The sequence below is a fragment of the Cornus florida genome, unplaced genomic scaffold, assembly GCF_030987335.1.
Source record: "Cornus florida cultivar Cherokee Brave unplaced genomic scaffold, ASM3098733v1 CherokeeBrave_3.0.0_Hap2_Chr06, whole genome shotgun sequence".
NCBI lineage: Eukaryota > Viridiplantae > Streptophyta > Magnoliopsida > Cornales > Cornaceae > Cornus > Cornus florida.
This window is the reverse complement of record NW_026775576.1, coordinates 81,998,020-82,025,816: the sequence shown is the minus strand read 5'-3', so window position 1 is coordinate 82,025,816 and position 27,797 is coordinate 81,998,020. Positions and strand designations below refer to the sequence as shown.

The following is a 27,797-nucleotide window of genomic DNA, read 5'->3' as shown; positions in this document are numbered from 1 at the left end:
CAGGTGAAGTTTACAGCAGATGAGCTTCGTAGGATTATGGACTACAAACATAACATTCGTAATATGTCTGTTATTGCTCATGTGGATCATGGTATGAAATCCATTTTTTTTTTTTTTTTTTTTAGGGAAATGCTTAAGTCATTACTAGACATTTTAATGACTTAGGTTTATAGTAGTTGGAACTTTTGATTCGTTCATGGTGTTAGACTCAACATTTGAATGAAGGCCGTCTTTGGGATTGTTGGTAATTTGTTCTGATATATTTATTCTTTCTCCTGACAGGGAAGTCCACGCTTACTGATTCTCTTGTGGCTGCCGCTGGTATTATTGCTCAAGAAGTTGCCGGTGATGTCCGGATGACTGATACCCGCGCGGATGAAGCTGAGCGCGGTATCACCATCAAGTCTACTGGTATCTCTCTATACTATCAGATGACTGATGATTCTTTGAAGAGCTACAAGGGAGAGCGAAATGGGAACGAGTACCTTATCAATCTCATAGATTCCCCCGGGCATGTTGACTTCTCATCTGAGGTCACAGCTGCTCTCCGCATTACTGATGGTGCCCTGGTGGTGGTGGATTGTGTTGAGGGTGTGTGTGTCCAAACAGAAACTGTCCTCCGCCAGGCCCTGGGAGAAAGGATCCGACCAGTCTTGACCGTTAACAAGATGGACAGGTGCTTCCTTGAGCTTCAGGTTGATGGAGAGGAGGCTTATCAAACATTCCAAAGGGTTATTGAGAATGCAAATGTCATCATGGCTACATACGAGGATCCTCTCCTCGGTGATGTTATGGTGTACCCGGAGAAGGGAACAGTTGCTTTCTCTGCAGGGTTGCACGGGTGGGCGTTTACTCTTACCAACTTTGCCAAGATGTATGCTTCCAAGTTTGGAGTTGATGAATCTAAGATGATGGAACGGCTGTGGGGCGAGAACTTTTTTGACCCGGCTACTAAGAAATGGACCAGCAAGAGTAGTGGCACTGCTACATGCAAGCGTGGTTTCGTTCAGTTCTGCTATGAACCCATTAAGCAGATCATTAACACGTGCATGAATGATCAGAAAGATAAGCTGTGGCCTATGTTGACAAAACTTGGTGTCACCATGAAGGGTGATGAGAAGGAATTGATGGGGAAGGCCTTGATGAAGCGTGTCATGCAGACCTGGCTTCCAGCAAGCAGTGCCCTACTGGAAATGATGATCTTCCACCTCCCATCTCCTTACACAGCTCAAAAATATCGTGTTGAGAACTTGTACGAGGGACCTCTTGATGATCAATATGCAAATGCAATAAGGAACTGTGATCCTGAGGGACCTCTTATGCTCTACGTGTCCAAGATGATTCCAGCATCCGATAAGGGTAGGTTCTTTGCTTTTGGTCGTGTGTTCTCTGGTAGGGTCTCAACTGGTTTGAAAGTTAGAATCATGGGTCCTAACTTTGTCCCTGGGGAGAAAAAGGATTTGTATGTTAAGAGCGTTCAGAGAACCGTTATTTGGATGGGAAAGAAGCAGGAAACGGTTGAAGATGTACCTTGTGGGAACACGGTAGCCTTGGTTGGTTTGGATCAGTACATCACCAAGAATGCGACCCTGACAAATGAGAAGGAAGTCGATGCCCATCCCATCCGAGCAATGAAGTTCTCTGTCTCGCCCGTTGTGCGTGTGGCCGTACAGTGCAAGGTTGCGTCTGACCTTCCCAAGCTTGTTGAAGGTCTGAAACGTTTGGCCAAATCTGACCCTATGGTGGTGTGTACCATTGAAGAGTCTGGGGAGCACATCATTGCCGGCGCCGGAGAACTTCACCTTGAGATCTGCTTGAAGGACTTGCAGGACGATTTCATGGGTGGTGCTGAAATTGTTAAATCTGATCCTGTTGTCTCATTCCGCGAGACAGTTCTGGAGAAGTCGTGCCGGACTGTGATGAGCAAGTCTCCTAACAAGCACAACCGTTTGTACATGGAAGCTAGACCTTTGGAGGAAGGGCTTCCTGAGGCGATTGACGATGGGCGTATTGGCCCAAGGGATGACCCAAAGGCTCGCTCAAAAATCTTGTCAGAGGAGTTTGGTTGGGACAAAGATCTTGCAAAGAAAATCTGGTGTTTTGGCCCTGAAACCCTTGGCCCCAATATGGTGGTTGATATGTGTAAGGGAGTTCAATACCTGAATGAAATCAAGGATTCTGTTGTTGCCGGGTTCCAGTGGGCATCAAAAGAAGGTGCATTGGCTGAAGAGAACATGAGGGGTATCTGCTTTGAAGTGTGTGATGTGGTTCTGCATGCGGATGCCATTCACAGAGGTGGTGGCCAGGTGATTCCAACTGCTAGGAGGGTTATATATGCTTCCCAGATCACAGCCAAGCCCCGTCTTCTGGAACCCGTATATCTGGTGGAAATTCAAGCGCCAGAGCAAGCCCTCGGTGGAATTTACAGTGTTCTCAATCAGAAACGTGGGCATGTGTTCGAGGAAATTCAGAGGCCGGGTACCCCACTTTACAACATCAAGGCTTACCTTCCGGTTATTGAGTCGTTCGGATTTTCGAGCACTTTGAGAGCCGCAACGTCAGGGCAGGCTTTCCCACAGTGTGTGTTTGATCACTGGGACATGATGTCGTCCGATCCATTGGAGGCTGGATCGCAGGCAGCTACACTGGTTTCAGATATTCGTAAGAGGAAAGGTTTGAAGGAGCAGATGACACCACTCTCTGAGTTCGAGGACAAGCTATAAGCAGCTTCTGGTAACATTCGAAGCAAGAACAACAACTTGGTGGTAGACTAAGATCGATATGTAACTTTGTTGCTTATTGATATTTTCTTTGATTTGTCAATTTTGCTGTGCGTTCCATGTGGTAGTTGTAGTGTTCTCGGGAGTTCTAGCCCGGCTCTTTTTCTTATGTCTGGTTTTAGATTATGGTTTATAAGATGAAGGTTGTCATGACATTTCTTGAACTATTTAATCCAATATTAATTCTTTGTATTGGCACTGCTTTTTTTTTTTTTAATGTGTCAGTGTTTCAATTTGAGTAGGATCTCTAATGCGAGAGTATAGATTTTTATCAATTGTTTGATAAATTGTTTCAAACACACTGGAGCTCAATTTGTTAAAGTTCATGTATGTCTCTATATGCCTTAAAGTGTGTATATATATATAGTAGTACTAACCCTTCCAACAATGATGTGAATCAGGAAGCTCATAGCTGTAGCATAGTACATAAATAGTAATTACTAGTAGTATAGAGGGAGGAGGAGTTGGAAGCATTGTGATCGTGTAAAGACCTGAATTAGTACAGGTTTGTTATTTTAAATGGCAGATTTTGATCAGCCATACTCATATCTAATTTAAGAAATAAAAATGATAGAGATAAACAAAAACTTTGCCATGATTCAAATTCAAAATCCAAAAAATAAATAAAATATAACCTTTGGGCGAGCATTCAAAATAGTCTCACTTCATGGATCTAATGCAGCGGCGGAATCCGACCAAGTCTTAGGTAGTCTTCTATAGGAGCCCCTTCATCGGCATTCTTCAATTCCAACAATTCAACTTATCAAGATCCAACCATGTTAAATCTTGCCTTAAAATAACATCAAATTTGGCAGAACCTAATTTAAAATCACATTTCATTTTCGCCTTCTCTCTGGTAGGAGGCATAATTGCTCTTATGCAGAAGGCATTGCCACGACTTGGAACCTCCCAAATCCTTTTTTTGACCTCATTGATAGAAATCTGTGTTTTTTTTTTTCTTTTTTTCCCTCGATCAGTAACTTTACAATCTCTGCTCTGTTCTTGTTGGGTGCTTTGCTACTGTTTTTCTTGCCCTTTTCTGTGATAGTTATTTCTTTGGGCTTCTGGCCAAGCTTTTAGCAGTTTCAGTATTTGGTTTTCACATGTTAGCTTTGCATGGCTCTTAGCTTGGCATTTGCTTTTGTCTTCTTGAAATTAAATCATTTAAGCAGTTTATTTTTCCATAAAAAAATTAGTTATTTAGTTATTCTCTTGCTCTGCAACCACTTCCAGAGAAACCCTCAAAACACTTGTCATTGCTTGTATTGAAAGTTTGCCACTTGTTAAAATAGAATACTGAAAATTGATTTCAAAGCTTAGATTGTCAATGATAAATCTTAATATATATATATATATATAGACAATCTAAGCTTTGAAATCAATTTTCAGTATTCTATTTTAACAAGTGGCAAACTTTCAATACAAGCAATGACAAGTGTTTTGAGGGTTTCTCTGGAAGTGGTTGCAGAGCAAGAGAATAACTAAATAATATATATATATATATATATATATATATATATATATATATATATTACTGATGTTTTGAGTTTGATTTGGTATGTATATAATTGAGTTGGTATTTGTTTGTCTATTGTAAGAATAAGATGATATTGAACTCGAACCTATTAGGTGTCCAGGTCATTTATGTTTGCATATTAAACATTTGGGGGCAAAAGTTCATTTTGCAACTGATGCATAAAAATATATGCACCTCTGATGATTTTTTATGGATATATATATGTTTGAGGTCTTTGTGTGTGTGTGTGTGGTTGTAGGCTGTCCATTGTCAGTTTTTAGATAAATAGGAATGGGAAGTGCATTAGATACATTATGTGGTCAGTCTTGTGGAGCAAAACAGTACCATGTTTGTTCTTCTACTGGTCAGCATTCCTCTTGCATTTATTTGGGGCAATGCAGGACATATTCTTGTATTCTTGGGACTAGATCCAGAAATGTCAGCTGAAGCCGGACTTTATGCTCGTTTCGCGCTTGCCCTCCTGCAATGTCTCATGTCCAATTCCTACAAATCCAACATAATGTTCGATTCCTAAGCTCGGGAACCACATATTCATTGGTTCGATTATGGTCTTTAAATCTGGCCTTGGAAGTCGAGGTGCTGCAATTGAAGAGCGAGTTGAGAATGACTATTTTTCACTTCTTATATATGTTTTGTCGAATTGAGTTGGAGCGTCTACAATGGTGGTGCTTCACACGGGAAACACCTTATTGTGACATGTTGAAGCGGTTTGATGGCTTGATGAACTAATTCAAGGTTTTGTTTGTCTCTGCAAACCCAATTTTATTCATCTCCAACACGTCCGTCGTAGCGCGAGGCCATCAATCACCACCACCAACATCATGATCTGCACCACGAGAGATGTTGAGTGCATACAGATTGAGAGAGAGAAATGCAGATTGAATTTTATTATTATTTTTTTATTTTTTTTATTTTTTTGAGAGTAAGGGGTTTAAACTTTGTAATTAGTATAACAATTGCAATTGGGCCATTTTCGGCATGTTAAAAGAGCAAAAATGAAATAACACATTTACTTTAGGTTACATGAAAATTAGTTTTGGTTTTTTTTTTGCTATGTTTTTGCAAAATTAGGGTTTGACACGAATGGGTGTTTTGTGCACTTTACCCAATAAAAAAAAATCAATACAAAATTTTTGGCCTCAACAATCAAATTAAGCTGGTAATTTCTATCATGGTTACAATGACTGTCTAATATGTGAATTCCACTAGAATACTGATAGGCCACGTAAAGTTGCATGGAATAGGAGTTTCGCAATTGAAATTGATAAGTTATGTTCAGTTGTATGGAATCGGAGTTTTGGAATTAGAATTAATAAGCTATGTTTGATTACGTGGAATCAGATATTTGGTTACGTGGAATTGATAAGCTATGTTAAGTTGTATGGAATTGGAATTTGAGAAAAGTAACTCAGAAAATTAAACCAAAATTTTATTTTCTCCAATTTCATCAATTTTAATTTCAATTTCAATTTCAATGCTCCAATTCCATACAACTGAAGAAAATTATAGGATAAAATTAAATACATTTGCTTGTGAAATTATTTCTCCTCTAATTAATGTATTTTTTGTATTTGTACAATGCTTCAATTATGGTTTCCTAGAGTATAGGGAAATTTTGCACATTTAATCCAAAATAAACCAAAAGATTTATTTTTTATTGGAGCGAGATTTCATGAATTCTCCGGTAAATTAACACTTTGAGAAAAAAAAAAAAAAAAAAAAAAATTACTAATAAATTGTATCATCACATTACTTTAAAATATACAATAATTTTCAAAATATATTATATATGGAATATCCTAATTCTATGGTTGGGAGTTCTGATTAAGTGACTTGAAATTAGAATTAAATGAAATTTAATTAAAAGTTAATTTTATGAATATTGTTCTTAGATTTCAATGAATCAATAGAGTAGCTTTTCTCAATTTTTTTTTTTTTTTTTTTTTTTTTTTTTAAATCGAAACCTTTGTTCCACACACAATTCTGTTAAACAACATATTGACAATTTCTTTGTTTCTCCTTCTAAATCCTTGAATTAGGTACATGAATCTTGTACCCAAAAAAGGAAAAAATAAGGAAAGAAATTAGTTATTTATGATTGTGAATAGTCTGTTAGAGAGATTTATACGGTGATCACATATTAATTATTGAGGATTTTATGGTGTTTGCAAAGTCTCTTATTATACTTGCAATGTAGGATAGGAGTGAGTAGTTTTAGATTTACCTGATAATTACAAGTTTAAAGAATGGAATATATAATGAAGCAATGGGGTCTGGGACGGAAGTTGAGAGAGAGAGAGAGAGAGAGAAGGGGGTAGGGTTCTGATCATCTCTTTAGGATAGTTGTTTGGTGGAAATTAATTAGGGTTAGTTTTGAAATTATTTTTAAAAAAGTTCTTTTAACTTTAACATTGTTTATATATGGACTGTTTGTTGACTAATCGAAATATCTAAAAATAGGATCGATCTCTAACTTTTTTTTTATAAAAAAAAAAAAAAAAAAAAAAAAAAAAAAAAAAAAAGAAGAAAAGAAAGGAACTAATCTCAAAACTTAGGGACTTAAGTCAATAAAAGCCCTTGATTACTGCACTTCTATTTTTTTATTTGCTATATTGCTGCATTTTTTTTTTTTTTTTTGGAAGTTAAAGCAATTAACTCACACACCCTACCTCCACCGAGGCTCGAACCTCGGACCTCTCTTTTGAGAAAGAAGGGGTGATACCACTGGACCACTTGATCCTTTGTAGATAGAGAATATAAAAGTTTGATTAAAACCTGTGATTTTCTATAGTAAGTGAATTTTAATATCAAAATTTCAGTAATTAAGGTTTGAAAAAAAAAAAAAGAATCTCTTTAATTTGGACATTGTTATTATTATTCTAGTTGAATCCACTAGTCCAATCACAAAACCGAAAGCATTAGGCTTATGGCATGAGACTCAAACACGGTTCTCATTTTAGGTCGTCGATGCTTTTGGTTTAAGAGGGGCTAGACAATTTAATTTTTTATTTTTATAATTAATAATGATTTTAAATTCAAAGAAACAAATTGGAGAGCCAAAGTCTTCCATTTTCCATTTCGTTCACCAAGTATTACTCTTAAATATATATATATATACTATTATTAAATGTGCAAAGTATTTCAGTGTTTTAGTATTTATTTATTAATTGATATAAATTCTATAACACTCAAAATTATCTAATAAAATTCAAATTAACAAAATATAAAAAGAGTTTAATTCAAATTACAAAGTTCCACATCGGTTTTAAATAAAAAGGATTACATGAAAGTCTCTTATAAAGGTATAGAGCTAAAGAAAAAATAATCACACCTTCTCGGCCTTTTGGCTAAGATCAAGTGTAGTATTAAATTTTTTTGGGTCGGCCTTTTGGCTAACCTTTCTTGGTCTTTTGGCTAAGATCAAGTGTAGTACTACTTTCTCGACCTTTGTGCAAGGAGTTTCAGTTTTTATTTATTAATTGATATAAATTCTATAAAACTCAAAATTACCTAATAAAATTCAAGTTAACAAAATATAAAAAGAGTTTAATTCCCAATAAAGAACCCTCATTAAAAATTAATAAAATCATGCAAAGTGTTTCAGTATTTCAGTATTTATTTATCTACATAAAAAAATATTTATTAATTGATATAAAAATAGTTTTTGTAAAAATAGTTTCTATAAAACTCTAAAAATTACTTAATAAAATCAATCACATTCTATATAAAACTCTAATTTTTAGTTCAATACAAAAATAATAGTTATTTTTTTATTGATAATTATCACAATATAACCGGCCTGGCCCAATTATGATTATGTCCAAAGAGTTTTAATATTTATTTATTTATATAAAAAAATATTTATTAATTGATATAAAAAGAGTTTTTATCTATATTATTATTAGATGTGCAAAGAGTTTCAGTATTTAAGTACAAATTACATATTTATCTATTTATTATGAGTTTTTTTAATAAAAGTAAATCTAATTAGACAACAATTATTAAAATCAAAAATATTTATTAATTCAAAATTACCTAATAAAATCATGCAAAGTGTTTCATTATTTTAGTATTTATTTATTTATATAGAAAAATATTTATTAATTGATATATAAAAAGAGTTGAATTTCAGAGTAAAATACATAAACTTTGTCAAAGAGTTTGAGTATTTCAATATTTATTTATTTATATACAAAAATATTTATTAATTGATATAAAAAGAGTTTTTATCTATACTATTATTAGATGTGTAAAGAGTTTCAGTATTTATTTATTTATGTAAAAAAATCTTTATTAAATAATATGATAAAACACTAAAATCTACATAATAAAATTTAAATTAACCTATTTATCTATTTATTATTATCAATTTTTTAATAAAATAAATCTAATTAGACAAGAATTATTAATATAAAAAATATTTATTAATTGATATATAAAAGAATTAATTTTTATATAACTCTACTATGAGTTTCTTAATAAAATTAAATATAATTAGACAGGAATATATTTAAACAAAATAAAATAATTTCAATAAAACTGTATTACAAATTACCTATTTTATTTTTCATAAAACTCTATCAACAGAGTTTCTTAAAACTCTAACACAAAATACTTGTTTATCTATTTATTATAAGTTTTTTAATAAAAAATAACCTAATTAAACAAGTATTATTAATATAAAAAATTATTTATTAATTGATACAAAAAGAGGTTTTAAAAAAGTTTTTAAAAAACTATAACACAAATTACCTACTTATCTATTTATTATTAGTTTTTTTAATGAAACAAATTGTAATTAGACAATAATTATTAAAATAAAAATATTTATTAATTGATATAAAAAGAGTTTTTAAAAGAATTTATATTAAACTCTAACACAAATTACCTAATTATTTATTATAAGTTTTTTAATAAAAGAAAATCTAAGTAGACAGGAATTATTAATATAAAAAATATTTTTAATTGATATAAAAAATAAAATAATTTTTCTAAAATTCTAACACAAATTACCTTTTATAATGAGTTTTTTTTTTAATAAAAGCTAATATAATTAGATAGGAATTATTCAAATATAAAAATATTTATTAATTCATGTAAAAAGAGTTAAAAAATATTTTTTATAATACTCTAACACGTATTACAAATTACAATTTTTTAATAAAAGAAAATCTAATTTTCAAGAGTATTTATTTATTTATATAAAAAAAAAATTTAAAACTAAAATCTAGATAATAAAATTTAAATTAACCTATTTATCTATTTATTATTATGAATTTTTAAATAAAAGAAAATCTAATTGGACAATAATTTTTAATATAAAAAAATATTTATTAATTGATATATAAAACAAAATAATTTTTCTAAAACTCTACCACAAATTAGCTTTTATTAGGAGTTTCTTAATAAAATTAAATCTAATTAAACAATGATATATTTAAAGAAAATAAAATAATTTTTATAAAAATCAATCACAAATTACCTATTTTATTTTTAATAAAACTTTATCACACTAGACAAAGATATATTTAAAGAGTTTGTATAAAAGTCTAACACAAATTACCTATTTATCTATTTATTATGAGTTTTTTAATAAAAGGATATCTAATTAGACAAGTATTATTAATATTAAAAATTATTTATTAATTGATATAAAAATAGGTTTTAAAAGAGTTTCTATAAATCTCTAATACAAATTACTTATTTAACTATTTATTATGAGTTTTTTTTAATAAAAGTAAATCTAATTAGACAATAATTATTAAAATAAAAAATATTTATTAATTGCAAAGATTACCTAATAATATCAATCACATTTTATAACTGGCCCGCTCAATTATGATTATGTCATTATAAGAAAAGGACACATGTCATAATCCTATTAATCCAATATGCCTATAAATGGAGACATGGAGAAAGGAGGAAAGAGTACAGAAATTGAGAATTATAGAAATTTAGTATTACAAAGCAAAATAGATAAGCTCTGCCAAAGAGTTTTAGTATTTATTAAAAATAGTTTTTATCTATACTATTATTAGATGTGTAAAGAGTTTCAGTATTTATTTATTTATATAAAAAAAAAATAAACACTAAAATCTACATAATAAATATTTTATATAGAACTCTAACACACATTACCTGTTTATCTATTTATTGTGAGTTTTTTTTAATAAAATGAAATATAATTAGACAAGTATTACTAATATAAAAAATTATTTATTAATTGATATAAAAAGAGGTTCAAAAGAGTTTCTATAAAAAACTCTAACACAAATTACCAATTTATCTATTTATTATGAATTTTTTTAATAAAAGTAAATCTAATTAGACAAGAATTATTAAAATAAAAATATTTATTAATTTATATAAAAAGAATTTTTAAAAGAGTTTAAGTTAAACTCTAATACAAATTACCTATTTATTTATTTACTATAAGTTTTTTAATAAAAGAAATTCCAATTAGACAAGAATTATTAATATAGAAAATATTTTTTAATTGATATAAAAAATAAAATAATTTTTCTAGAACTCTGTCACAAACTACCTTTTATTATGAGGTGTTTTTTTTATAAATAAAAGTTAATCTAATTTGACAAGAATTATTAAAATTTAAAAATATTTATTAATTGATATAAAGAGAGTTTTTAAAAGAGTTTCTATTAAACTCTAACATAAATTACTTATTTATTTATTCATTATAAGTTTTTTAATAAAAGAAAATATAATTAGACTAGAAAACCTCTACCACAAATTACCTATTTTATTTTCAATAAAATTATAATATATTAGACAAAGATATATTTTAAGATTTTCTATAAAAACTCTAATAGAAATGACCTATTTATCTATTTATTTTGAGTTTTTTAATAAAAGGAAATCTAATTAGACAAGTATTGTTAATATAAAAAATTATTTATTAATTGATATAAAAATAGGTTTTAAAAGAGTTTATATAAAACTCTAACACAAATTACCTATTTATTTATTTATTAAAATTTAATTAGACAATAATTATTAATATAAAAAAATATTTATTAATTGATATAAAAAGAGTTTTTAAAAGAGTTTCTATAAAATTCTAACACATATTACCTATGAGTTTTTTTAATAAACGAAAATATAATTAAACAAGAATATATTTAAAGAAAATAAAATAATTTTTATAAAATCTACCACAAATTGGGTATTTTATTTTCTATAAAACTCTATCACATTATCTACAAAACATTGAACACGTGTATCGCACATGCCTTTTCCTAGTATATATAAAGGGAGGAATACATTCCACTTTTGGATAACTGTACTCTTTTTTTTTTTTTTTTTTTTTTTCTTTAAAGAAAATGACAAGAAAGCCGCTCTCAAGTTCCATATGTAGATTTGCGATTTAGGAGTGAATTCCTATAAAATTTTCGAATTCAATTTTTGCAATTCGCGATTTCCATACGAATTCACTTTATAAAGCTAAATTTATTACAGTCCCAATGATATGAAACAACTATATATATATATATATATATATATAAACACTATTATTAAATATGCAAAGCATTTCAGTATTTATTTATTAATATAAAAAAATATTTATTAATTGATATAAAATTCTAAATATTAACTAATAAAATAAATCACAACTTTTAAATTACTTAATAAAATTCAAATTACAAATTCCCTAATAAATCTATATTATTATTAAAAGAGTTTATATAAATTCAAATTACAAATTCTCTAATAAATCTATACTATTATCAAAAGAGTTTCTATAAAACTATAACGCAAAATCTATATCCATATCAATACTATTATTATAAAAGATAATGACATTCATCCGGCCTCTTATCAAAATATAACATATGTTATCATCCTATTAATCCAAAAAGCCTATAAATAGAAACATTGAGGATGGGTATAAAAATTGAGAAGTTTAGAAATATAAGGGGGCCAAAAATTCATAGACTCATAATTTAACCATTCTCTGGAGACAAAGATCAACAAGCACATCTAAAATCGTTCCGTTCTTCTTTAAATTCAATTTCAACAAATAACTAGCACATCTATAATCGTGCCTCAAATTCAACTTTAACAAAGATCAAGCACGTCTAAAATCGTGTCGTTCGAGATCAAGATTCGTCAGCACATTGATCCAAGCACATGGATCCAACCAACAAAGGATAATGGAATTATACTTAATTTTTATAAATTAATTATTATTTGCTTCATATGCAAAGAATATATCATATGATTGTACTCAATTTTTATATTATAAATTAGTAAATTAATTATTATTTTCTTCGTAAAAAAAAGTGTTAATACATAATAAAATATTTAATAAATCAATTGGTGCATAAAATATTGAAATAAATCAATTGGTGCATAAATAATTAATTCACCACATATTATCCTCATATTTTTTTATTATTATACATTACATTTTATACATAGTAATATGTTAACAACATTAATATATTACATTAAATATTAAAAGGAGTGATATTGATAATTCAATTTCAAAAATGTTAACTTTGACACAAATCAATTACCAATTAAAATTAAATAGGTAAAATAAAATAATTTCTGTAAAACTCTAACACAAATTACCTTCTCTTTTTTTTTTTTTTTTTTTTTTTTTCTTAATTCACAAATTACCTTTTATCATGAGTTTTTTAATAAAAGGAAATCTAATTAGACAAGGATATATTTACTTATTTTATTTTCAATAAAACACATTAGACAATGATATATTTAAAGAATTTCTATAAAACTCTAACACAAATTACCTATTTATCTATTTATTATAAAATTTTTAATAAAAGAAAATATAATTAGACAAAAAATTATTAATATAAAAAATATTTATTAATTAATATAGAAAATAAAATAAATTCCCTAAAACTCTGCCACAAATTATCTTTTATTATGAGTTTTTTAATAAAAGAAAATTTAATTAGACAATGATATATTTAAAGAAAATAAAATAATTTATTTAAAACTCTACTACAAATTACCCATTTTAGTTTCAATAAAACTTTATCACATATAAAACTCAAACACAAATTACCTATTTATCTATTTATTATTTTGAGTTAAAATAAAAGAAAATCTAATTAGAAAATAATTATTAATATAAAAAATTATTAATTGATATATAAAATAAAATAATTTTTCTAAAATTCTAACACAAATTACCTTTTATTATAGTTTTTTAATAAAAAGAAATCTAATTAGACAAGTATATATTTAAAGAAAATAAAATAATTTATATAAAACTCTACCATAACTTACCTATTTTTTTTCAATAATACTCTATTACATTAGACAAAGATATATTTGTAGAGTTTTTTTTATAAAACTCTAACACAAATTACCAATTTATCTATTTATTATGAGTTTTTCTTAATTAAAGGAAATCTAATTATACGAGTATTATTAATATAAAAAATATTTATTAATTGATATAAAAAGAGATTTTAAAAGAGTTTATATAAAACTTTAACACAATTTACCTATTTATCTATTTATTATGAATTTTTTAATAAAAGAAAATTTAATTAGATAAGAATTATTAATATAAAAATATATTTATTAATTTATTTAAAAAGAGTATCTATATAAACTTTAACACAAATTACCCATTTATTTATTCACTATTAGTTTTTAATAAAATAAAATCTAATTAGACAAGATTATTAATATAAAATATATTAATTAATTAATATAAAAAATAAAATATTTTTTCTAAACTCTACCACAAATTATCTTTTATTTTGAGTTTTTTTTTTTTTAATAAAAGGTAAGTTAATTAGACAAGAATTATTAATATAATTTTTTTTAATTAATTGATAAAAAAGAGTTTTTAAAAGATTTATTATAACACATATTACCTATTTATATATTTACTATGAATATTTTTAATAAAAGAAAATATATTTAAACAATAATATATTTTAAAAAATAAAATAATTTCTATAAAATCTATCACAAATTAGCGGTTTTATTTTCTATAAAATTCTATCACATTATATATTTATTATATATTTTTTAATAAAGTAAAATCTAATTAGACAAGAATATATTTAAAGAAAATAAAATAATTTCTATAAAACTCTATCACAAATTAGCTATTTTATTTCCCAAAAAACTCTATCACAAATAAGATGTATTTATATATTTATTATAAGTTTTTTAATAAAAAGATATCTAATTAGACAAGGATATATTTAAAGAAAATAAAATAAATTTTTAAAAAAGTTTATATAAAACTTTAACATAAATTACCGATTTATCTATTTTTTTATGAGTTTTTTAATTAAATAAAATCTAATTAGACAATAATTATTAATATAAAAAAAATTATTAATTGATATAAAAAATAAAATAATTTTTCTAAAACTCTAACACAAATTACAGTTTTTTAATAAAAGAAAATCTAATTAGACAAGGATATATATATATATATATATATATATATATATATATATATATATATAAATAATTTCTATAAAATTCTACTATAAATTACCTATTTTATTTTCAAAAAAATTATATCACGTTAAATAAGGATATATTAAAAGAGTTTATGTAAAACACTAACACAAATTACATAAACTCTATGACAAATTAATTATTTTATTTTCTTTAAAACTGTATCACGTATAACCTTATTTATTTATAAAAAGAAATAAAATAATTTTTATAAAACTGTACCACAAATGATAAATTATTTTATAAAACTCTACAACAATTATCTATTTTATTTTATATAAACTCTATCACATTAGACAATGATATATTTAAAGAGAATATATAATAATATAATAATGCATATAAATAAAATATAAAAGTGTAAAGAGTTTTATCATTTCAGTATTTATTAATTTTAAAATAGAACTATATCACATATAACTTCTGTATTTATTTATTTATTATGAGTTTTTTAATAAAAGAAAATCTAATTAGACAATGATATATATAAATAAAATAAAATCATTTCTATAAAATAATTAAAAATATATAAAAATAAAATTTTCATAAGTTACAAAACATTTATCACGTGCATCGCACGTGTCTTTTACTAGTGCGTATATATATATATACTTATTATACATGTTTGGAAATACACCACTAAAAAACTTCTAAATGAGAGATTATTAGAAATAAACCACGCATCTATTATTGAGAAAAGTTAGCTTATTTATTACTTATATATCATTAATGGAATGAATAATAATAAATATATTTGTATATGGATTTAAATAAATAAAAAAATAAAATATATATACGTAACGATGACCTAATATATAGATTCTCACACTTTCAAAAAATTTAGACATTGGCAATTTCGCTCCCGTTTCACTTAGATCCTCTCTCATTTCGTAATACCATATTTACCCCTTTTCACTATAAATTTTTTCTTCTTACCTTATTAACTTTTTATTTTATTTTTATTTTTTCCCAAAATTCATAGTCTTTTTATTTTATTGTCAGAATAATTAGGACTTCCTTTATCAACAAGTATAATATAAAATTAAATTTTCAAATAAATTCTAAATTAATTTTTAAAAATCACATCAAGGAGAAAATAATAAAACTAAACTCAAAGCATAAAATAAAAAATTAAAAAAATACCATTCCCATCACCATCCAAATTAATTCTTAAAAATCACATTAGGAAAAAAAAAAAAAAAAAAAATCTAAACGTAAACTCAAAGCATAAAATAGGAAAAAAAAAAAAAAAAATTATTATTCCCATTACTATTATCATCAAAGGAGTTTAATGGTTCATAAATTTTAATAGTTATTCAATATATATATATATATTTTATACTAACAAGACCAACTACATCGTTTTTAACTCTTTTATTTTTTTTCATTTGTGACATATTTCACTATTACTTACAAAGTTCAATATCAAACCCTAATGAGAGTGATAATAGAAAGTAAATACAGAATATAGAAAGAGTTTAAAAAAGGTAGGGTGCAAGAGAAAAAGAGTTTAACAAAAAATACAAAAAAACGTAAGATACCAAAAACGTTATTGGGAAAGAGGGGTAGTTAGAAAAGGTAATTGTGATATTTGAGAAAAATTATTATTAATTTTTAAAATTAAGGTTACAGATGTCATTTCTTTTAAAATTAAACTACTATAAACGTGGAGTGCTCGTCTCCCGATATAAATAGTATTACTACTATAATTTAAAAAAAAGGTAATTGTGATATTTGAGAAAAATAATTATTAATTTTTATAATTAAGATTAGAGATGTCATTACATTTAAGATTAAACTGTTATAAAAGTAGAGTGCTCGTCTCCCTGTATAAATAGTATTACTACTATTTTATTATTAAAATTGCCCCACACACGCGGCACATACACATTGGTTACCTGACGTAATTGCACCGGATGGAACCGGAGAGGAACGAATAATAGCGTATGCCCTAGGGCTTAAGAGAGCCGCATATTCGCTTAATAGCCTCCCACTTTACCACATCTTCTATCTCTTCTCATCTCATCTCACCAGTATAAAAGCATAATATTCACTTAGACCTCCTCCAACCTCGCCGCCTCATTCTCCTTTTTCTCTTCGGTAAGCTCTCTCTCTATATATTTTCTCTACCCTAATTTTTAGCTCTCTGTCCGTTTAGATACAATTATACATATAGTCTCTCTCTATATCGTATTCTACTGCTGATCGTTTCTTTTCTGATCTGTGCTCCGATCTATCTGTTTCTTCTTCGTTTTTGGTAATCCTTTTACTTCTATAAGTAGTTATGATTCGAAATTTAGCCATAACTCTGTGTATATTCTGTATTCTATTAACGTTGACTTAACTATTGTGTTTCTCTGCTTCTATGTCTGATTATTTTTTTGTTTGATTTGTTTAGTTTCTTTTGTTATCTGTTTAGATCTTGCTTTTGAATTCCATGTTATGTTTTTCAAGTATTGATCTGTATTAAAAAATACATCGGTATCTTTGTCCGACTTGTGTGATTTATGTTATACTCGTGATTTTAGATCTTGTTCTTCCTTTTACAAAAAACGAGTAGCTCTCCTCATGTAGTCCATCAGCTGAAGTAGGCTTAGTTGAGTTGAGATTGTGTTCTTTGGTTATCAAGAAAAAAAATATATTTTTATTAAATATTATTATTCTTGGTTGTCATGATATTTTTACTCGGCAATATAAAGTGAGCTAGTACGAGTTTTTTTGCTTAAATTATTATGGATCTGAATGTTTTCTCTTAAACGAATTGTGAGTTGTGCAATAATGATATTTCTTTTATCGATATGTATTTTTTTGTCCGTGTAGTCTTTGTGAAGGAATCAATTTTATTTATTTATTTTATGTATTATATTGATACTGTTCTACAATTTAGGGCGACGTTTCTTTTTTTTTTTTTTTGGGGGGGGGGGGGGGGTGCATGCTAAAATTTTATTTTTGTGACTTGTAATGCATTCTTTTTGGTATAATTGGATTTGCCTTTTCTTTTTTGAAAACTCCCTCAACTTAAAAAATAGGATGAAGGTGTTAGGTTTTTTGCAGTAGTTACTTGTGGCTTCAGATTATGTAGTAATTTCTATTATTCAGGTAAGTGGTTTCATGGAATTATGTTTGTGTTATACAAAAGAAACAAAAGATGCTTTGCTCCTGATTCAATTTGTTCAGTTATTTCATCATAAACCCTTGTTCTGTTCTCTGCTCAAAACTATAATTCTTATTGTGCTTATACCAAATTTAAAATATAGTTTTGCCTTTTAGATAACTTCTCATATAATTTTAATGACTAAATTGATGTGTTGTGATATTCAATGTCTGGGGAGATGAACATGCTATTTTTTAGTATATGGCCTTTTACTATTTAGCGGGAAAAAATGAACATCCATGTAATAAATACCATTGCTTCAAATTTTCGGTGATTATGAAACACCTTATGAAGTTTTCATTTGGATTATGGTTGCCAAAGCACAAGAGGTCCTTGGACTGTAATAACTTTTGTGGGCTAATTCCTTTATCAATTCAAACCTGACTGTATCTAACTTGCTGAATTACAGGAGTTTTTTGGAGGTTCCCAAATTCAATAGTTTGTATCTTTGAAAAAGTTGTCAAAATGGTAAGTTTTTTTCTTACTTTTCTTTCTGATTTTATTTGGCTTTTTCATGTTGCTGGAAGTTGAAAATATATCTGATGGAAAAAACTGTTTTGACCCGTGCAGGTGAAGTTTACAGCTGATGAGCTTCGCAGGATTATGGACTACAAACATAACATTCGTAATATGTCTGTCATTGCTCATGTGGATCATGGTACGAAATTCATTTGCATAAATTTATTTAATTAACCCATTTTTTTGTTTGGCAAATGCTATATAATGATTTGTGAAGTCATTGTAAAATATTTTTAGTGATTAAAATTTTATGGTGAGGAGAAGCTGCATTAGAACATTTGATCTTTTATCTTGGCTCACATTTGAATCGAGTTTAATTGATTGGGGTTTGTTGGTACTTGTTCTGATATTTTTTTCCTCTTACTCCTTACAGGGAAGTCCACACTGACTGATTCTCTTGTGGCTGCCGCTGGTATTATTGCTCAAGAAGTTGCCGGGGATGTCCGAATGACAGATACCCGTGCCGATGAAGCTGAGCGTGGTATCACCATCAAGTCTACTGGTATCTCTCTGTACTATCAGATGTCTGATGAGTCTTTGAAGAGGTACACGGGAGAGAGAAATGGGAATGAGTACCTTATCAATCTCATAGATTCCCCTGGGCATGTTGACTTCTCATCCGAGGTCACAGCTGCTCTCCGCATTACTGATGGTGCTCTCGTGGTGGTTGATTGTGTTGAGGGTGTGTGCGTCCAAACAGAAACTGTCCTCCGCCAGGCCCTGGGAGAAAGGATCCGACCGGTCCTGACTGTTAACAAGATGGACAGGTGCTTCCTTGAGCTCCAGGTCGACGGGGAGGAGGCTTATCAAACATTCCAAAGGGTTATTGAGAATGCAAATGTCATCATGGCTACATACGAGGATCCTCTCCTTGGTGATGTTATGGTTTACCCTGAGAAGGGAACAGTTGCTTTCTCTGCAGGGTTGCACGGGTGGGCGTTTACTCTTACCAACTTTGCCAAGATGTATGCTTCCAAGTTTGGAGTTGATGAATCTAAGATGATGGAACGGCTGTGGGGTGAGAACTTTTTTGACCCTGCTACTAGGAAATGGACCAGCAAGAATACCGGCACTGCTACATGCAAGCGTGGTTTCGTTCAGTTCTGCTATGAACCCATTAAACAGATCATTAACACATGCATGAATGATCAGAAAGATAAGTTGTGGCCTATGTTGACAAAACTTGGTGTCACCATGAAGAGTGAAGAGAAGGATTTGATGGGGAAGGCCTTGATGAAGCGTGTCATGCAGACCTGGCTTCCAGCAAGCAGTGCCCTTTTGGAAATGATGATATTCCACCTCCCATCTCCTTCCACAGCTCAAAGATATCGTGTTGAGAACTTGTACGAGGGACCTCTTGATGATCAATATGCAAATGCGATAAGGAACTGTGATCCTGAGGGACCTCTTATGCTCTACGTGTCCAAGATGATTCCAGCATCTGATAAGGGTAGGTTCTTTGCTTTCGGTCGTGTGTTCGCTGGAAAGGTCTCAACTGGTTTGAAAGTTAGAATCATGGGTCCTAACTATGTCCCTGGAGAGAAAAAGGATTTGTATACTAAGAGCGTTCAGAGAACTGTTATTTGGATGGGGAAGAAACAGGAAACTGTTGAAGATGTACCTTGCGGAAATACAGTTGCCTTGGTTGGTTTGGATCAGTACATCACCAAGAATGCGACCCTGACAAATGAGAAGGAAGTCGATGCCCATCCCATCCGAGCAATGAAGTTCTCTGTCTCACCCGTTGTTCGCGTGGCCGTACAGTGCAAGGTTGCATCTGACCTTCCTAAGCTTGTTGAAGGTTTGAAACGTCTGGCCAAATCTGATCCTATGGTGGTGTGTACCATTGAAGAGTCTGGGGAGCACATCATTGCAGGTGCTGGAGAACTTCACCTTGAGATCTGCTTGAAGGACTTGCAGGATGATTTTATGGGTGGTGCTGAAATTATAAAATCTGATCCCGTTGTCTCCTTCCGCGAGACTGTTCTTGAGAAGTCATGCAGGACTGTGATGAGCAAGTCTCCCAACAAGCACAACCGTTTGTACATGGAAGCTAGACCTTTGGAGGAAGGTCTTCCAGAGGCTATTGATGATGGGCGTATTGGCCCAAGGGATGACCCAAAGGTCCGATCAAAAATCTTGTCAGAGGAGTTTGGTTGGGACAAAGATCTTGCAAAGAAAATCTGGTGTTTTGGCCCTGAAACCACTGGCCCCAATATGGTGGTTGATATGTGTAAGGGAGTCCAATACTTGAATGAAATCAAGGATTCTGTTGTTGCTGGGTTCCAGTGGGCATCGAAAGAAGGTGCGTTGTGTGAAGAGAACATGAGGGGTATCTGCTTTGAAGTTTGTGATGTGGTTCTCCATGCTGATGCTATTCACAGAGGTGGTGGCCAGGTCATTCCAACTGCTAGGAGGGTTATATATGCTTCCCAGATCACAGCCAAGCCCCGTCTTCTGGAGCCCGTATATCTGGTGGAAATTCAAGCACCCGAGCAAGCCCTTGGTGGAATTTACAGTGTTCTGAATCAGAAACGTGGGCATGTGTTTGAGGAAATGCAGAGGCAGGGTACCCCTCTGTACAACATCAAGGCTTACCTTCCTGTTATTGAGTCGTTTGGATTTTCAAGCACATTGAGAGCGGCAACATCAGGGCAGGCTTTCCCGCAGTGCGTGTTTGATCACTGGGACATGATGTCGTCTGATCCATTGGAGTCTGGATCGCAGGCGGCAAATCTGGTTCATGAGATTCGAAAGAGGAAAGGTTTGAAGGAGCAGATGACACCACTGTCCGAGTTCGAGGACAAGCTGTAAGTGAGACTAGATATTTGTCGCGGCAAGCAACATGATCTGAAATTGCTGTGAAACTAAGATCAAAGATTGCAAGGCTGTGGATGGTGGTATAATTTTTTCTTTACTCGTCATTTTTGCAATTTGTTTGCATGGAGTAGTAGTTACTGTGTGTACTTGGGAGTGTTCTCTCAAGTCTTTTTGTTGTGCTTGTGGTTTATTATTATAAGGATTATTGGTGTCATGGCATTTTACAGTTTTGTACCCTTAACAATTTACACCAAGACTATATTGGTACTCTCTTTGGTTTTTAAAATGGTTTAGTTCTATTTCATTGGGTTGGTTGGTAACTTCGAAATCTGAATGCTTTGATTTCTGTCACAAGGTTGTCGATGCAACCCAGCTAATAATAGGTGTGTCTCACTGGCTAGTGACTGCCTTGCCTTCCTGTCCAATGTGGCTGGTGGTTTGAAATCTTTATGGTGCTATTGTATGCCCTTGTTTTCTTTGTGCAGGTTTGTCATAAGAGTAGATGATAATCCGAATAAGATTTCTTATGCAGATTTGTTGCTCTGCCTCTACATCTATATTTGATACAAGATTGGACACTCTTTTCTTACCTGGCGTATTTTTTTTTTCTATGTTTTGGTATGTTTTAATATGAATTCTCTAAACTAGTTAATTTTACTATTTTGTGTTTTCATAATGCTACGAATTTAAGAATATATATATTTTTATTATTATTAATCTACGTAAAATCTAGTCAATGAAATGTCATCCATCTAATGTTTTAAGAATTTTCCATATTTTGTTCCAATCAACAACGTGCAAGTGTTTCTCAACAATGTATGGAGTGATCGAACTAGGATCCTTAATGCGACTAGGGCTGCTGCTTTAAATGAGTAGAGCTGAGTCATCCCATAAAGGTGATCGATCTATCATTGTGTTCAATCAAGCGCTCGACTCGGTTGGCTCTTTATTTATATGAAAAAGCAATATATAAGTTGTGCATGTGTATTACTTCATATAGGTGTGTGTATACGTACCGTTGGAATCGTGAAGAAATCGCCACCAAATTTAAAGATTAGCCTCGACCTTCCATTCCACGTTATCATTTAAATCAAAGGCACCTATGGCTATGGGCGGTCTCAAGACGTTTCCGGTGAGTTTCGCAGCTGCCGGCATTCCCTTCCATTGATGCGGCTTGGGTTTCATAAGTTGGGGAAAGGGACGTATTTTTTTAAGAATACCGAGTCGGGTTCTTCTCCTACCCGTATCGAATAGAATATGCTGAGCCAAATCTTCTTCATGTAAAACCTGCTTGATTTAGATTGGGAAAATCGTGCGGTTTTATGAAACCATGTGCTATGGCTCGAATCCGTAGTCAATCAAATTTCCGATGAATCCGTAGTCAATCCTATTTCCGATAGGGGCAGTTGACAATTGAATCCAATTTTTCCCACTATTTTCATATAAGTAATAGTGCGAAAATAAGGCCTGATATGTTTGTATTCCTGTAAAAGTTAGGTTTTATTAACTTTTATTTTATGTTTATTTTTGTATTAGACGCGTTTGGAGTTTAAAAGGGCCTCGGCTGAATTAGTTTTAAAAGAGAATTTTTATGATATAGCTTGGTTGGATTGTTGGTTGGACTTGGGCTAAATAAGTGAAAATTTAATCAGATATTGATATATACATCCATAATGTTTTTAAACTATAATGTTTTCGAACAAATGAGCAAGTAGGGGTGGTGTGGTTTGAGTTCGGCTCTTTTATTAAGCTTGAAAATTCTATTTGAGTTTGATTTATTTATTAAATAAATGAAATACAAATTTAACCTTTTAACAACCCAAGTTCAAACTAGTAGAAAGTATGGTTCATTTATAGTTTAACCTCTGCAACAACTTTAAACCGTGAATGCAACAATTACATAAATGTGAATTTTTTTTTTTATTTGTAATTTTATATACAAAATTAACATTTGTAAGAATGCCCCTACTGAACTTTTAAAAAATTCACAGAACACCTGAATTTTTATTTTTTATTTTCTTAATCATTTGCCCAATAAATTTTTTTTTATAAAAAATCCCCATATTATTGTAACCGCTCTCCCTCTACACTAAATTTGCGACTCCAAGAATCCACTATGTTGTGGAGCCCACATCTCTCTCCATAGCTATTGGCCTATTGGGGAGTGGGGTACAAAATTACCTCCAGTCTCACAATAATCATTTTTCTCTTTTTGAAATAAATGGTTGTGAAAGTATCACATCAATTAAAACTATTGAGTAACTAATTTTTCACCACTCCTCAAGTTGTATTCCATAAATATAAAAACTTTAAACATTATTTTCAAAATGCGGTATAAGATATTTTAATAGAAAAGGTGGGTTCGGTCTAATATTATCTAACTCTCAATTTTATATTCTAGGTCGTCTTCCTCCCTCTTTTTGGTCTCTGGTATTTTATTTTGGGTTCCAGTGAAATTCCTTTGATTGTCATCAAATTTGTTTCATTTGTCTGAATAATTGTTGGTTCATTCCAAATTAATATTGTTTATGTGGTTTAACTTGAATTCTTGTGATAACAGTTAATTCTTTTAACTTTGTCTAAAAATTGTTGGTTTATTGATTCATAATTTGTTGCTTTGGATTGAAGAAGAATCTCGGTCTGTGTTAGTGTTCTTCTCTCTATTACTTTGTGTCTGTTCCTGATCCTTCTCCTACTCAATTACATACTGCAATACTCTCTTTAGTAGAATTTTGTTGAGATTTTACGTATAACATAAACATGAAATAAAATACATACTGTTTCGGATACAAACTATGTATTGCTTGAAATTTTAAGTAGATTATAATTTGAATTAGTGTTTTTCTAATTAGAGTCAATGATTATAATCCAGTACGATTATGGTGATTATAATTTAAACTAGTGTTTCTCCGATTAAAGTCAATGACTATCATCCAGTAGGATTATGGTATTTCTCCAATTAGAGTCAATGACTATCATCTAGTAGGATTATGTTGGGATATTACGTACAACTTATATTAACTTAAATTATAAATTGCTAGGATGTTATGTACAAATAATCCATTAGGATTATGTTGGGATGTTGCGTACAACTTATATCGACTTAAATTACAAACTGCTTGGGATGTTATGCAGTACACAAATAATTAAACAAAAAAACCATGCCAGTCCAGATGTTGCTCTGTTCCGATGTTACTTTGTTAATTTGGAATAAAATGACCTAGTATACAAAGAAAGAGAAGGAAAAATGTATGGAAACAAATGAATAGAGAAATAAATCTGTTTTGGAAATAAAATGAAAATATGTTTATTTCTTCCGATGTTGCTTTGTTAATTTAAAATAAAATGACCTAGTATATGAAGAAAGGGAATGCCAATTTGACCACTATTAGTAGATTAAATGATTTCTTTCACTCCTGAATCCCAAACAATTTGATTGGTGTCAGTACACAAAGATTTAAGGCCATTTCTTCAAATTACTCTCCATTTCTAAGTTCATAGCCTTCGTGGTAGCTTCGTCCATGTTACTGTAATGACCTGAACTCGGGGGTCTGAATCATTTACCGGATCCTTACCCGAACCCAAGGTTGTCTAAGAGCACTATGGTAAATTCTAAGGTCAATACATAATATACGTGCTATCCCAAGGCTTATACAAAACAAATGAGATCACAAATACAAAAGATGATAAAATAGTCCACTAACCCATTCAAACCTATGGAGAAATGTCGTCCGCCACTTTCTTCCCGTGACCTGAAAAATGTAATAATATGATAGGGTAAGTTCAACAGTTTAGTAAGTAATGCCTAAAACACCGGTTTTGGACTCCCTTGAGCTAACAACCAAAGAACGGGAAAAAAGATGTTGGGATCATATACGGGGAATTATCAAAATCACAATCCACGTCATTCAATTTAAAAAAAAAAAATTATCATCACATAATCAATCAAAATCATAGGTGCCAAAATGCCCTGAAATGCAATGCATTGCGTAACTGTCCCGAGCTTGGTCTCACACCAATCCCAAATCCCCACCTACGCTGTAATACTCCTAAATTTTAAAAGGATAATCTCGGCATTTTAAGTTTTATTTTATTGCATTTTTATTTGTTTATGTGTTTAATTGCCTGTTTATTTTTAATTAATTGATTGATTGTTTGTTTTAATTGAATTGTTTGTTTAATTGTTAATTTAATTGTATTTTTATTTTCTTTAATTGGATTAAATTTGTTTTAATTGTTTAAAGGGTTTATTAGTTTATTTAAATGAATTAATGGGATTTAATAAGTGTTATTATTTATAATGTAAAATTAGGGTTTTATGTTTTATGACATCGTGGGTTAGCCGACTTAGAGAAAGGGTTTTACTATTTTAATTTTTAGTTTCAGTTTCCTTCTCCAAGTATATTAAATATTAGGTTATGAGAGAAACCTATATATATATCGTTTTGTGTCTACAAGGGTTTTAGAACCATTTTCCCGTAACTGGAGGTAGAAAGAAACAGCGAGGGCTTGAGAGGAAAAACAGAGAAAAAGAGTTAGGGGTTTTTGTCATGAATAAGGATTGAACCAAGGAGGGATAATTGACGTATGCTCGTGGGTTGAACCAGGAGCAACAGAGGTCAGTGACAGCAATTAAGGTCGCCAGAGTTACTAGAGCAGACGGTGGTTTAAGGTTTCAAAACTAAAACTAAAGACAAGTTCCTATTCTAACTCATTCCCTTAAACTTGTGTTCTGTGTATGCCTAGGTAGACTCCATGGTTTAAATTAATGTTAAAACATATCTTATATGCATGTTAATTCAGACTGTAAACAATTTTATTGAGTTGATTAATTGAATTTGATTTAATGAACAAATTGTTTCAGTTTGTGTTTAATTCTTGTTAACGATGCGTACTGGTTGTCATCAAGTTTCTGGATAATCTGGGACATTAACTGAACCCTAGAAAGCTTAATAAAAACATTACAGAGGCTCTGAGCATTGCCAGAGGTGAAGAAGACAAACGAAAATCGGATTACGGTTCTTAAGGGAGAGAGAGTCGGCTCCCTAAAGGAGGGAGCCGACTCCCTCAATGTCAGAGCCGGCTCCCACATGGAGGGAGCCGGTTCCCCACCCGCTCCCAAGGGTGGGGAGCCGGCTCCCATATGTTTGGAGCAGGCTCTCGCCCTGAAACGCCTATAAATTGATTTTAGGGCTCTGTTTGGGCTGTACGGGGTTTTCTTAAGTTGTTTAAATTGCACTAACTGATTTAAATAACTACTATGGACTTATAAAAATACTGGGAAGCATTATTACATTAATGTATTAAGGGATGGAGCAACATGAAGTTACAGAAAAGCCTGGATGTTGAATATGATTTTGTTAATTTATTTGCTTACTGAAATTTAAGAAATCTCTTGTATATGATTTAATGGTGTTTAATCATATTTCAACCATGTTATAAGTATAGTGGATCGTCTGCAATTAACTATGCTTGGATTGGATTAAATTGATATTTAATTTGTTATAAACTGTATCAATTTATGGACTGTTTGGATGATTTAAATGCTTAGCTTTACTTTAGCAATTTACAGGTTTGGAACATGATTTTTAGGTCTTATAATGAATGCCTAATAAGGTCATATATGTATTAAAATTTATTTATGCATATCTTGGAGTATGGTTGATGAGTACTTATTGATGGTTTATCAATTATGCTAGTTGGAGGATTGTATGCACCGGTATGGGACGGTGGCGTACTAGTGATGGATTAGCTTAAACACTAAGTCCTACCTAATTTGGATTGAGGTATGGATTAACCATAAATGTTAAGTCCTACTCATATTGGTGTCAGGTCAATAAATAATTGAATGACATACTTTGGTTTCCGGATGGATTTGTACACATTTGTCAGGCCACTATACCAGATGGATGATATTTTGTATTAGGCTTATACGGACTTTATATATTTATGTTTATGGTACAGTAATATGAGCTTGAGTCTCAGGATCATGGTTATGGTGCGTATATCGCTTAGGATGGATAACTGGACATAGTTGTTGTTCCCTGGTAGGTCTAGGTACACATGACCACGTTATGTGCGATTCGCATGGTATTTCTACTCGGGCTGAGATAGACCTATTGGGCTAGTAAGCGTCCTATAGTGTGTATTTATACATATATGGACTACTTTAGTTATTGTTAAGCTATCTAGGATGTATCTGCGTATCTGGTTTCTGTATGGATTGTAGTAGGATAGAACTTGCATGTGGGCCTGACCCACTCTCATATTTTTTAGGTGTTCGTCAGTTTCAGGGTTAGAGCTTGATCGTGCTGAGCTGATACAGTCACTTATTCCCCCGACTACATAGGACTGCTTTCCATGTTTAGCTTTGGATTTTGTTTCAGTTGTTTCCTTTTCAGTTTGGGTTTTTGATAAGGGTCCACTAGATGGATTCCCAAGTTGTTTAAGTAATGGATGTTTTGGATTATTGGATTTTAATTATATTATTTTGAGGATTTAATATTTA

General features: G+C 30.5%; 2 protein-coding genes and 1 pseudogene across 3 annotated transcripts; all 3 read left to right on the top strand.

The window, feature by feature from the left end:
• LOC132312343 (elongation factor 2-like) lies at positions 1-2,972 on the top strand. Its single transcript, XM_059810684.1, has 2 exons — positions 1-91; positions 283-2,972. Exons 1-2 carry the CDS (start codon positions 37-39, stop codon positions 2,721-2,723), a joined length of 2,496 nt encoding a protein of 831 aa, XP_059666667.1. The 5' UTR covers positions 1-36; the 3' UTR covers positions 2,724-2,972.
• Positions 2,973-7,644: 4,672 nt separating this feature from the next.
• Positions 7,645-7,785, top strand: LOC132315130 (U2 spliceosomal RNA; annotated as a pseudogene).
• An 8,999-nt stretch (positions 7,786-16,784) lies between these two features.
• On the top strand, positions 16,785-21,575 carry LOC132312342 (elongation factor 2-like). Of its 2 annotated transcripts, none has more exons than XM_059810682.1 (4): positions 16,785-16,896; positions 18,360-18,418; positions 18,521-18,608; positions 18,843-21,575. In XM_059810682.1, exons 2-4 carry the CDS (start codon positions 18,416-18,418, stop codon positions 21,281-21,283), a joined length of 2,532 nt encoding a protein of 843 aa, XP_059666665.1. In that variant the 5' UTR covers positions 16,785-16,896; positions 18,360-18,415; the 3' UTR covers positions 21,284-21,575. The 2 variants fall into 2 exon arrangements, with proteins under 2 accessions (XP_059666665.1, XP_059666666.1); XM_059810683.1 differs by lacking the exon at positions 16,785-16,896 and adding an exon at positions 16,946-17,053.
• The last annotated feature ends 6,222 nt before the right edge of the window (positions 21,576-27,797 follow it).